The following is a 12210-nucleotide window of genomic DNA, read 5'->3' as shown; positions in this document are numbered from 1 at the left end:
CTCAAAAATCATGTCAGAGGGTCTGACACAAAGGGAATCAAGCACCGTGCTGGAAATCCCAATGGAATCAAGGAATTTGAGGAGTACTGGGCTCTGCCTATCCAGAACCTGCAGCTCCTGGATTCAGGGAGGGATTCAGATGCTCAAATCCTGCTCACTCCTTCTTCACCACCCAGTTTAAAACTAAAAAAAAAAAACAACAACACAAAACTTGTGTGAAAGAGAAAAAAAAATTAAAAAAAAATCAACTCACATCCTCACACCACCCAACCTGAGCACACTGAACCCTGATGAAGCTGCTTGGGAGGAGGGGAGGGAATGAAGGGCTATAAAAAAAAAAATAATAATAATCCATCAGATCTTTTGGGTGTCAAAAGTGAGGGCACATCTCCAGGAAAAAAAAACAAACCATCTGTCCCATTGCATGAGGCTGTCTGAAGCAACTTTCTTGCACCCCCAGAGAAAGGGCTGCCCTGTTCTCCACACTTGGAGCTTTATCCTGGAGGTGCACAAGGGCCTTTTCTCCTCCAAATACCAGAAGTCTCAGCTCAAGGAAAAAATGTCTTGGGTTTTTGCTGGACTCTCAGGGCTGTGCCAATAAAGCCAGGCAGCTGGAAAGGCCACTGGTGAAGGGAGGTGGCTACCTGAGCAAACCAGCTCCAACAAGGGACTGGCTAAACCAGGCAGCTCCTGGGTAGCCAACCCTTAGGGACCTGCAGATCCCCTCTCTGACCATGGAAAACCATTCAATTCCTTGGAATCTCCCTGCCCAGCAGCCCAAGGTGCCCTCCTGGACTCTTGAGTTGGTTGCTCCTCAAAATTAAATTCAATGAGGGCTCCAGGCAGAGTTTTAAAGCCCTTTTTTCCCTCCAGTCTCCCTCTGGTTTTTCTCCTGCCCCCAGGATCCTGAAGTCATTTTGGGACCCAGAGATGCTGAATCTGGGTTCAGCACCCAACAGGTTGGAGATGGCACCCAAAGCCATCAGAGGGGCTTGGAGAGCAGAACCTTTCTGCTTTCTGCACCCCCATTTCACTTGTTTGCCCCAGATTTTGATTTCTAGAGATAATCTGGGGAAAAAAGGGTCTGGGGAAAAAAGGCCCCAGATTGTGATTTCTAGAGATTATCTGGGGAAAAAAGGGTCTGGGGAAAAAAGGCCCCAGATTTTGATTTCTAGAGATAATCTGGTGAAAAAAGGTCCCAGATTTTGATTTCCAGAGATTATCTGGGGAAAAAAGGGTGGGTTTTTGGTCTTAGGGAGAAACCAGTTTCATTTAGGAGCCCAAATCCCCATTTTCCAGCTGTCTGGAAACTGGAATAAAGCCCCAGAGTTTTAAAGCCCTTTTTTCCCTCCAGTCTCCCTCTGGTTTTTCTCCTGCCCCAAGGATCCTGAAGTCATTTTGGGACCCAGAGATGCTGAATCTGGGCTCAGCACCCAACAGGTTGGAGATGGCACCCAAAGCCATCAGAGGGGCTTGGAGAGCAAAACCTTTCTGCTTTCTGCACCCCCATTTCACTTGTTTGCCCCAGATTTTGATTTCTAGAGATAATCTGGGGAAAAAAGGGTCTGGGGAAAAAAGGCCCCAGATTTTGATTTCTAGAGATTATCTGGGGAAAAAAGGGTCTGGGGAAAAAAGGCCCCAGATTTTGATTTCTAGAGATAATCTGGGGAAAAAAGGGTCTGGGGAAAAAAGGCCCCAGATTTTGATTTCTAGAGATTATCTGGGGAAAAAAGGGTGGGTTTTTGGTCTTAGGGAGAAACCAGTTTCATTTAGGAGCCCAAATCCCCATTTTCCAACTGTCTGGAAACTGGAATAAAGCCCCAGAGTTTTAAAGCCCCTTTTCCCCTCCAGTCTCCCTCTGGTTTTTCTCCTGCCCCAAGGATCCTAAAGTCAGTTTGGGACCCAGAGATGCTGAACCTGGGTTCAGCACCCAACAGGTTGGAGATGGCACCCAAAGCCATCAGAGGGGCTTGGGGAGCAGAATCTTTCTGCTTTCTGCACCCCCATTTCACTTGTTTGCCCCAGATTTTGATTTCTAGAGATTATCTGGGGAAAAAAAGGCCCCAGATTCTGATTTCTAGAGATTATCTGGGGAAAAAAAGGCCCCAGATTTTGATTTCTAGAGATTATCTGGGGAAAAAAAGGCCCCAGATTTTGATTTCTAGAGATTATCTGGGGAAAAAAGGGTCTGGGGAAAAAAGGCCCCAGATTCTGATTTCTAGAGATTATCTGGGGAAAAAAGGTCCCAGATTTTGATTTCTAGAGATTATCTGGGGAAAAAAGGGTGGGTTTTTGATCTTAGGGAGAAACCAGTTTCATTTAGGAGCCCAAATCCCCATTTTCCAACTGTTTGGAAACTGGAATAAAGCCCCAGAGGTTACGTATTTCCTTTCAAAAATCAACCTGGATCTCCAGCATCTCCTCAGGTCTCTCTGTCCCTCTTCCACCTTCTGATCTCTGAGGGCTGGATCAGTCCAGAAAATTATCCTGCACCAGGCTTGCTGCCCAGCACCAGCTCCCTGATGCCTTTTATCCACCTGGGAAGGGGGTGGGAAGCTCCTGGCCTCCCCTCCATCCTCCAGCAGAGCAGCTGCTGCTCCCTGAGCCAAAGGTTTCACTGGAAAAGAACATTTAATTCCTTTGTGGTCATCCCAGGATTGGCAGCTGGGAGTTTTTACCCCTTGCTTAAGTGTCACTTTTAAACCTTGTGCAGGCAGGGAGGGTTCAGGGCACTTGTTGGGAAAGGAGCAAGAAATGCAGCCTTTTTCTTCTTGGGTTTGGTTTTTTTTTTTTCTTTCCCAACCTCTTCCAGTAGCCCCTTCCCAGCCCTTTCCAGGGATGTGGGAAGGATCAGGGATTCACCTGGAAGCAAAACCCACCTCAACTGCTCTTGGGCTTTCTCCAGCCAAGGATTTGAGGATGAATGCTCTGCTTTGGGGTTGCCTTTATCCTTTTTTTTTTTATTTTTTTTTCCCAACCTCTCCCCGTAGCCTCTTCCCAGCCCTTTCCAGGGATGTGGGAAGGATCAGGGATTCACCTGGAAGGCACAACTGGCAAAACCCATCCTCAACTGCTCTTGGGCTTTCTCCAGCCAGGGATTTGAGGATTGGGGTTGCCTTTTTCTTTTTTTTTTTAATTTTTTTTCCCAACCTCTCCCCGTAGCCTCTTCCCAGCCCTTCCCAGGGATGTGGGAAGGATGCAGGGATTCACCTGGAAGCAAAACCCATCTCAACTGCTCTTGGGCTTTCTCCAGCCAAGGATTTGAGGATTGGGGTTGCCTTTTTCCTTTTTTTTTTAATTTTTTTTCCCAACCTCTTCCAGTAGCCCCTTCCCAGCCCTTCCCAGGGATGTGGGAAGGATGCAGAGATTCACCTGGAAGCAAAACCCACCTCAACTGCTCTTGGGCTCTCTCCAGCCAAGGCTTTGAGGATGAATGCTCTGCTTTGGGGTTGCCTTTTTTTTTTTTCTCCCCAACCTCTCCCCATAGCCTCTTCCCAGCCCTTTCCAGGGATGTGGGAAGGATCAGGGATTCACCTGGAAGGCACAGCTGGCAAAACCCATCCTCAACTGCTCTTGGGCTTTCTCCAGCCAAGGATTTGAGGATTGGGGTTGCCTTTTTCCTTTTTTTTTTAATTTTTTTCCCCAACCTCTTCCAGCAGCCTCTTCCCAGCCCTTCCCAGGGATTTGGGAAGGATCAGGGACTCACCTGGAAGGCATGGCTGGCAAAGCCCAGCCCCAGCTGCCTGCACACCACCATGGCCTCCACTGTGCTCCAGTTCTCACTGCAGACTGTGCCCCATCTCAGGGTCCCATTCTGCTGGCCCAGCACCTCCACCCTCCCCTCGTAGGGGTTGCGGCCACCGCTCAGACGTAGCTGCAGGGAAATTAAAAAAAAATTAATAAAAAAACCCAACTCCTGGGTTTTTATGGACCCTGGCTGGCAGCAAACTTCCTGGGGAAGGTGCAGCCCTGGGGCAAGCAATGCTCAGGGGGTTTCTCAAAGCTTGGGGGTTCAGCTCCCAGCATGGAGGGGCAAAAAAAAATAAAAATAAATCCAAGCAGCTGGAGATAGGCTGTGGGCAGCTGTAAGACAGGATGGAAGTTTCCTCCCTCCACTCCCTTTGCAAGGAGCATTGAGTCAGAGGAACTTTCTTGCTGCAGTTTATTTCCCAGTTCATTGCCCACCCTGGTACCAGCATCAGGAGAGCCAAGACCCCCCCTTGGGCTGTGGAGCAGCTTCCCAGCCAGCAGAGGTTGCAGCTGAAGTGGCATTTTCCTCCTTTAAAAGCCCCATCCCACTGGGAAGAGCTCAAAAGTCACCCCAAAAAGGGAGCAGCAGCCTCATTTCCCCCCCTGCCTTGGCCACTGATGCTAAAATCCAAATTGAAGAGGTCTGGCTTAAGGGAAAAAAAATTCCCAGGGAGAGCAGATGATGCTCCAGGATGGAAAAACTTTTCCCTGCTGCCATCCAGGTCTCCTTGGAGGTCTCACCTGGTTCTGGAATCCCATGGCTGGAACGTTGCATCTCACAGCAGCATCTTCTTCATGGTTACAGCCCTGGGATTCCATGTTGAACTTGCAGTCTGTGACTGATTTTTCAAAGCCTGTGCAGTCGATTTCATTCAGATGAATTGGACCCATGCCTTGGGGGAGGGAAAAAAAAAATTAAAAAAAAAAAATAAAGAAGAAAGCCTTTACTTTCTGCCCAGGCTACTGCGTGGTGAAAAAAACCTCCAGTAAAGCTTTATGAATGCCTTGCAGACATTCCAAGCATCCTGAAGAAAATTCCAGTCATTTCTTGAAAAACAAACCCAAGAAACCTGGGAGATGATTATTATTACCCATTTCACCCTTTCCAGGAGCCTCCAGGATTGGAGCATGCAAGAAGCAGAGGAAAAAGCCAACTTTCCATTGTCACATCATTCCCAAATTTCAGCTGGAAGCTGAATCTGGAAGCTTTTGACCTCCTGGCTGGGGCTGTGGACTCAAACCTTGACATTTAAATAGGACACAGACACGTCTGATGGCCACCAAACCAGAAAATCCTGGCTGCCAAGCTCTCAGGGATGGCCAGGAAGAATTTTTTCTGGTGCTTTTGATCTTAACAGGAGCTTCTCAACGCCACATTTCACCTGTAAATCCAACTTTGTGCCTTTTTCCTGGGAAATTCAACCACCCAACCCCCCCAGTGATCAGCCTGGTCCTTCAAAACCCTCCAGAAATTCCCCCTGGATTCAGCCCTGAGCAAGCAAAGCACAAGCAGAGAGATGGAGAAGGAGCCCAGCAGCTGTGAGGAGGGGATTTGGGGCCAAAATTCCTCTTTTTCCAACCACAAAGGGATGATCCAGGCTGCTGGAAGGACTCACCCCAAGTCCTTGTCATCCCAGGGGAGGGGTTGGAGAGGTTGCACTGATTGATTCCCAACATTTAACATGAAAAGAAAGGAAAATGGGTGGGAAGCAGCAGCCAGGAGGATTTTCCAGGCTGGGGCCAGCACCTTCTGCTCCCTCCCTTCCCCTTCCTAAGGAGCTTTTGTTGTCTCCTAGCTGTGTGTTTACACCCTGCATCCCACCACCAGGTTTTTTTTTGGCAAATCCACGAGAAAAAGTCAATTTTTGGGAAGTTTTCCAGATGGTTGGCAGCACCACTGGGCTTTACACGTGGTGGGGTTTTTCCCCCTTTTTTTTCCCAGCTCGTGCCAGGCTGAGGGAATTTCATCATTTGGGCTCACAAGGAAGGGTTTGGGGTTTTGGGGTCATTTTCCTCAGGGTTTACACTCTGGGAGTGAGGTTTGTGGATCAGAAAGTGGTTTGAAAGGGGCTGTGAGTTGCTGCTTGGGATTTCAACCAATTCCAACCATTTTCCCAAACGCAGGAAATCCAAACCCAAACCTGGCTCTGAACCCCTTCTATTTATAGGGGGTGAAATGGAGGTTCTGGTCTGAAATTGGAAGGTTTCAAGTCTTGTCCCTGGCCCCATATTTGCCAGGAACCTTCTAGTAATGCATCACACCTTGATATGGGGCTGGAGAACTTGGGAAGAGAATTTGGGGGTGAGGGATGTGATCCCAAAGGAATTCCTGGTCTGAGGGTAAAGTGAAACCCACCACCTGGATTTTATGGAATAGTTTGGGTTGAAAGGGACTTGAAACATCACCCAGTTCCACCCTTTGCACGGGCAGGGACCCCTCCCCCAGCCCCATCCAACCTTGGACATTTCCAGGGATGGGGCAGCCACAACTTCCTTGGGCAAATTATTCCAGGGGCTCAGCACCCTCAAATTGAAGAATTTTTTCCTCATGTCCAACCTCAATCTTCCCCTCTCCAAGTTTTAACCCCTTTTCCCCATCCTCTCCAGGTCCAAAGCCCTCCCCCAGCTTCCCTGTAGCCCCTCCAGATATTTGCTCAGAGCCTCCTCTTCTGAACAACCCCAATTTTTGACCCTCTGAACCCTTTTTAACCTGAACCCCAATATTTTACCCTTTAGCCCTCTGAACCCTTTTTAACCTGAACCCCAACTTTTTACCCTTTAACCCTCTAAACTTTTTTTAACCTGAACCCCAACTTTTGAATTTTAATCCTCTGAACCCTTTTTAACCTGAACCCCAAATTTGACCCTCTGAACCATTTTTAACCTGAACCCCAACTTTTAACCCTCTGAACCCTTTTTAGCCTGAACCCCAACTTTTTACCCTTTAACCCTCTGAACCCTTTTTAACCTGAACCCCAACTTTTGACCCTCTGAACCCTTTTTAACCTGAACCCCAACTTTTGAACTTTTAACCCACTGAACCCTTTTTAACCTGAACCCCAATTTTTTACCCTTTAACCCTCTGAAGCCTTTTTAACCTGAACCCCAAATTTGACCCTCTGAACCCTTTTTAATCTGAACCCCAACTTTTGAACTTTTAACCCTCTAAACTTTTTTAACCTGAACCCCAACTTTTTACCCTCTGAACCCTTTTTAACCTGAACCCAAACTTTTTACCCTTTAACCCTCTGAACCCTTTTTAACCTGAACCCCAACTTTTTAACCTTTAACCCTTTGAACCCTTTTTAACCTGAACCCCAAATTTGACCCTCTGAACCCTTTTTAATCTGAACCCCAACTTCTGAACTTTTAACCCTCTAAACTTTTTTTAACCTGAACCCCAACTTTTGACCCTCTGAACCCTTTTTAACCTGAACCCCAACTTTTCAACCCTCTGAGCTCTGGCCACATCCCAGGATTTTTTTGTCCTCCTGATGCTGGAGACTCCAAACCTGAACACTCCAGCTGGCTTCTCCCTTCTTTCAAGAAACCTCAGGATTTTTTAAACTTATATTTTTAATTTTTTTTTTTTTAGCAAGCCCCAGACTCCACCTCAACCTCCATCTCCCAGGCTTGGGAAGCTCCCTAAACCCAAGGAATTCATTCCTGCTCCCCCAGCACAAACACCCCAAGTGAACCCCAACCCTTTCCCTCCAGCATCCCAAGGTTTTCCAGAGGTGGCCAAGGCAGGGATGATCCCAGAAACTCTCACCTTGCCCAAGCCTTGCTCCTGTTATTGCTTCCTTGGCACTTCCAAAGCCCAATTCCCTGCAGACCACGCTGGCTGACACCAGGTTCCAGTTGTCATCACAAACTGTGCCCCCACTCCCCATTTTTCAGCACTTCCACTCGTCCTTCCCCAGTCTTGGCTCCTCCTTTCAGCCTCACCAGTGCTTGCTGGAAAAAAAAAAAAAAAAAAACAGAAGGAAAAAAGGTTGGAAGTCCTCAAAAAAAAAAAAAAAAAAAAAAAAAAAAAGTTACCCTGGAAACAACCCCCACGTAAAAAAAAAAAAAAAAAAGGTACCAAACAACCCCCACGTAAAAAAAAAAAAAAAAAAGGTACCAAACAACCCCCACGTAAAAAAAAAAAAAAAAAAAGGTACCAAACAACCCCCACGTAAAAAAAAAAAAAAAAAAGGTACCAAACAACCCCCACGTAAAAAAAAAAAAAAAAAAAAAAAAAGTACCAAACAACCCCCATGAAAAAAAAAAAAAAAAAAAAAAAAAGGCTCCGAGTGATGGACAAAAGGAAATTTTTATCTAAGATTTATGGTGTGCATAAATCTTGGGGTTTTTGGGGTTTTTTTTTTTTGCATCCAGAGGAAAAAAAAAACTCTCTTGGGTCTCTGGAGTTTGAAGGGTTGGATGCTCTGGCAACCAGAAATAAAAAGCTAAAAGGTTGGGGTCAGCTCCAGTGGGTTGGTTGCTGCCTCTCCATCCCCTGCATGGGGAGCACAGGGAGCCCCCCAGGAATGGGGTGCAGGGACTGGGAATAAAATAAAAGAGAAGAGGATGGGGTAGGATAGAGTAAAATAAAGAGAAAAATAAATTAAAATAGAATTTAAATAGAATAAAATAGAATAAAACTGGATAAAATGGAATAAAGTAAAATAAAGTAAAACAAAAATAAATAAAATAAAATAAAATCATGAAACAAAACAAAACAAAATAGAATAGAATAGAATAAAATAGAGTAAAATAAAAATAAAATAAAATAAAATAAAATAACAGAATAAAATAGTATAAAATAGAATAGAACAGAGTAAAATAAAAATAAAATAAAATACAATAAAATAAAATGAAATAAAATTAAAAAACCAGAATAAAATAGTATAAAATAGAATAGAATAGAATAGAGTAAAATAAAAATAAAAATAAAATAGAATAAAATAAAATAAAGTAAAATAAAGTAAAATACAGTAAAATAAAAATAAAATAAAATAAAATAAAATAAAATAAAATAAAATAAAATAAAATAAAATAAAATAAAATAAAATAAAATAAAATAAAGATAACTGGAGTGAACTGGAACATCCCCTAAGGGTTGGAACTGGTCCTCCAGGTGATGACTGGAATGAACTGGTACCCCCTCAGGTGATAACTGGAGTGAACTGGTGCCCCCTCAGGTGATAACTTGGGTTAACTGGTACCCCCTCAGGTGATAACTGGAGTGAACTGGTGCCCCCTCAGGTGATAACTTGGGTTAACTGGTACCCCCTCAGGTGATAACTGGAGTGAACTGGTGCACTCTAAGGGATGGACTGGTCCTCCAGGTGATAACTGAGGTTAACTGGTACCCCCTCAAGTGATAACTGGAGTGAACTGGTGCCCCCTCAGGTGAGAACTGGAGTGAAGTGGTACCCCCTCAGGTGATAACTGGAGTGAACTGGTACCCCCTCAGGTGATAACTGGGGCAAACTGGTACCCCCCTCAGGTGAGAACTGGAGTGAACTGGTACACCATAAAGGTTGGAACTGGTCCTCCAGGTGATAACTGGGGTTAACTGGTACCCCCTCAGGTGATAACTGGAGTGAACTTGTACCCCCTCAGGTGATAACTGGAGTGAACTGGTACCCCCTCAGGTGATAACTGGAGTGAACTGGTGCCCCCTCAGGCTTTTCCCACCTGGCCAGCTGCATGAATTCCCTGCTCACCTCCTGCCTGAAGGCTTTCCTGAAGCCACTGTGGCTGCTGGGGGCAAAGGCAGGGCCAGGGACACAGCTGACCACTGCTGGCATCCCGTTCTCACACGTGCCATTCTTCTCCAGGTCCACGGTCAGGTGGTTGCCCAGTTTGCAACTGGAAATGTGAGCTTCGTTCCCACTGCACTCCATTGAGTAAGCCCAGTAATGCTGCTTCCTTCTGCTGGCAAAGATCCTCCGAGGAAAAAAAAAAAAAAAAGGGAAAGTTAGGAAGGCAACAAAACTGGAGCTCAGACAACCTGGAAATAAAAGGATTGCACCTAAAAAACCTCTCCCCTCTTTGCCTGTGAGCCCTGAGACCTTTTCTGTCCTCACCTGTAAGTGGGAAAGGGGAAAGGGGAAAGGGAAAGGGGAAAGGGGAAAGGGAAAGGGGAAAGGGGAAAGGGGAAAGGGGAAAGGGAAAGGGGAAAGGGAAAGGGGAAAGGGAAAGGGGAAAGGGAAGGGAAGGGAAGGGAAGGGAGGGAGGGAGGGAGGGAGGGAGGGAGGGAGGGAGGGAGGGAGGGAGGGAGGGAGGGAGGGAGGGAGGGAGGGAGGGAGGAAGGGAGGAAGGAAGGAAGGAAGGAAGGAAGGAAGGAAGGAAGGAAGGAAGGAAGGAAGGAATGGAAGGAAGGAAGGAAGGAAGGAAGGAAGGAAGGAAGGAAGGAAGGAAGGAAGGAAGGAAGGAAGGAAGGAAGGAAGGAAGGAAGGAAGGAAGGAAGGAAGGAAGGAAGGAAGGAAGGAAGGAATGGAAGGAAGGAAAGGAAGGAAAGGAAGGAAAGGAAGGAAAGGAAGGAAAGGAAGGAAAGGAAGGAAAGGAAGGAAGGAAAAGGTTGGGAAAAATCTTTCCAGCTTCTCCCCAAGCTGCAGAGTGAACAACAATGATCCTGGAAGCAATTTCCAAGAGCAGTTCCCTGGATGAGCTGTTCACAGCAGAGGAGATCTGGCAGCAGTTCCTGCTTCTTGCTCCCAAACTGGACTCTTTGCCTGGAGCTGCTCCAGGAATTCCTCAGGGGGAAGGGGCACGTGTGATAAAGAAGAAAAATAATTCAGCTCCATCCAAGCTGCATTTGGAGGCTGTCAGAGGACTTGGGCAGAGTTAAAGTAGTCAGGGAAAAAAAAATAATAAAAACTTGGGAAAAATCCCAAGTTTGCCAAAGCAGAGCTGTCAGGGACCCTGAATCACCAGGAGGGGAATGGGAATGGGATGAAGGGCTAAAAAAAAAAAAAAAATCAAAATAAAAAAGCAGAAAGAGGGAAGATGAGAAAGTGCCAACCACTTCTCAGCTTCAATTTGGACTAAAAAATAATAAAAAGTGATGGCACAGAGAAGCCAAGGCCCTAAATTGGTCCTAAGGTGGCTCTGAGATCCCTGTAGCCACCCAAGGATGGGCTGTGACAAATGGCCCAGTGAGGCAACTGGAACTTGCTGGGAGAAGCAGCACCAAGCAGCACATCCCTGCAGGGCAGAGAACATGAACAGGAGCTGGGAAAGGAAAAAAAAAAGCTTTTTATAGGTTGTTGGTTTGAAATAACTGGACAGGTCAAGGGTTTTGGACTCCTTTTGGTGTCTACATCCTCTCAGATGATTCAGGGAATCACCTTCTCCCTTTTCCTTGATAAAATTTCCAGGCTCCTGTAGCTCACTAATCCTTTCAGGAATCAAATCTTTCTGGGTTAAAATGAGGGTCAGAAGACAGAGGGGAGGTTGCATCCCAGGCTGGGAAGGATGGGGCTGAGATCCATCCCATGGAGCAGGAAGAGGCAACTGGGAAAAAAATCCCAAGTTTGCCAAAGCAGAGCTGTCAGGGACCCTGAATCACCAGGAGGGGAATGGGAATGGGATGAAGGGCTAAAAAAAAAAAAAAAAAATCAAAATAAAAAAGCAGAAAGAGGGAAGATGAGAAAGTGCCAACCACTTCTCAGCTTCAATTTGGACCAAACCTTGAGAATTAATTCTTCATTTTAATTCAACTCCCAGAAAGCCAGGAAAACCTCAGCACCAAGGTCCCACCTGGCTTCTGGACACATCCCAGAGGATGGGGGGATCCAGGAGGAGAATTTTCACCTCCAGAGCTCCAAAGCAGACAAGCCCCCAGCTGTCTTAGAGAATTAATGATGGGGATGCCTTTTAATAGCAAACAATGACCTCATCCTGGAAATTTCCTGACATCTGGTTGGTATTAACAGCCCTTGGGGAGAAAAAGCCAGAGAAAAGCCCCACCTCGTTTCCCCAGACCAAATATATAGAAAAAAAAAAGAAGGAGAATGCAGATGATCTTTACAGAGGGAAACTCAGGGAATTATTCTTATTTTTTTTCACACTGAAAGGGTGAAACCCCCCTCTGACTGCCCTTCCTATGAGCCCAGAGCTCATAGGTGGGAGGCAAAAATCCTGTTGGGAATTCAGCCAATTCTAGGTCCAGCTGGAATCCCAAAGCCTTTGGAGTGGTCAGGAAAAAATGGACTTTTTAGCACAACAAAGGCAAAGAGCAAGGGCTGGGGGAACGGCTGAGGCTTCAGCTCCAGGAACTTGGCTGGGGAAGAGGAGGAGGAAAGAGAAGGGCCCAGAGAGTGGAGCTGAACGGGGCTGCCTCAAAATGGCGGCCGTGGTGTCCCCCAGGGATCAGCGTTGGGCCCAGTGCTGTTTAATATCTTTAGTGAGGATTTAGGTGAGGGGATTGAGTCCATCAGCAGCAAATTTGCAGAGGACACCGAGCTG

General features: G+C 46.3%; 1 protein-coding gene across 1 annotated transcript in view; it reads right to left on the bottom strand.

The window, feature by feature from the left end:
• Nucleotides 1–12210, bottom strand: part of LOXL2 (lysyl oxidase like 2) — a 39113-nt gene that overhangs the window by 9839 nt on the left and 17064 nt on the right. The window contains 5 exon segments of the mRNA XM_071728883.1: nt 3707–3874; nt 4492–4643; nt 7523–7631; nt 7633–7707; nt 9465–9687. Coding sequence (XP_071584984.1) covers nt 3707–3874; nt 4492–4643; nt 7523–7631; nt 7633–7707; nt 9465–9687 — 727 coding nt within the window.

This window comes from Heliangelus exortis, chromosome 30, assembly GCF_036169615.1.
Source record: "Heliangelus exortis chromosome 30, bHelExo1.hap1, whole genome shotgun sequence".
NCBI classification, from domain to species: domain Eukaryota; kingdom Metazoa; phylum Chordata; class Aves; order Apodiformes; family Trochilidae; genus Heliangelus; species Heliangelus exortis.
The sequence above is the reverse complement of the archived record's forward strand: the minus strand, read 5'-3'. Positions and strand labels throughout refer to the sequence as shown.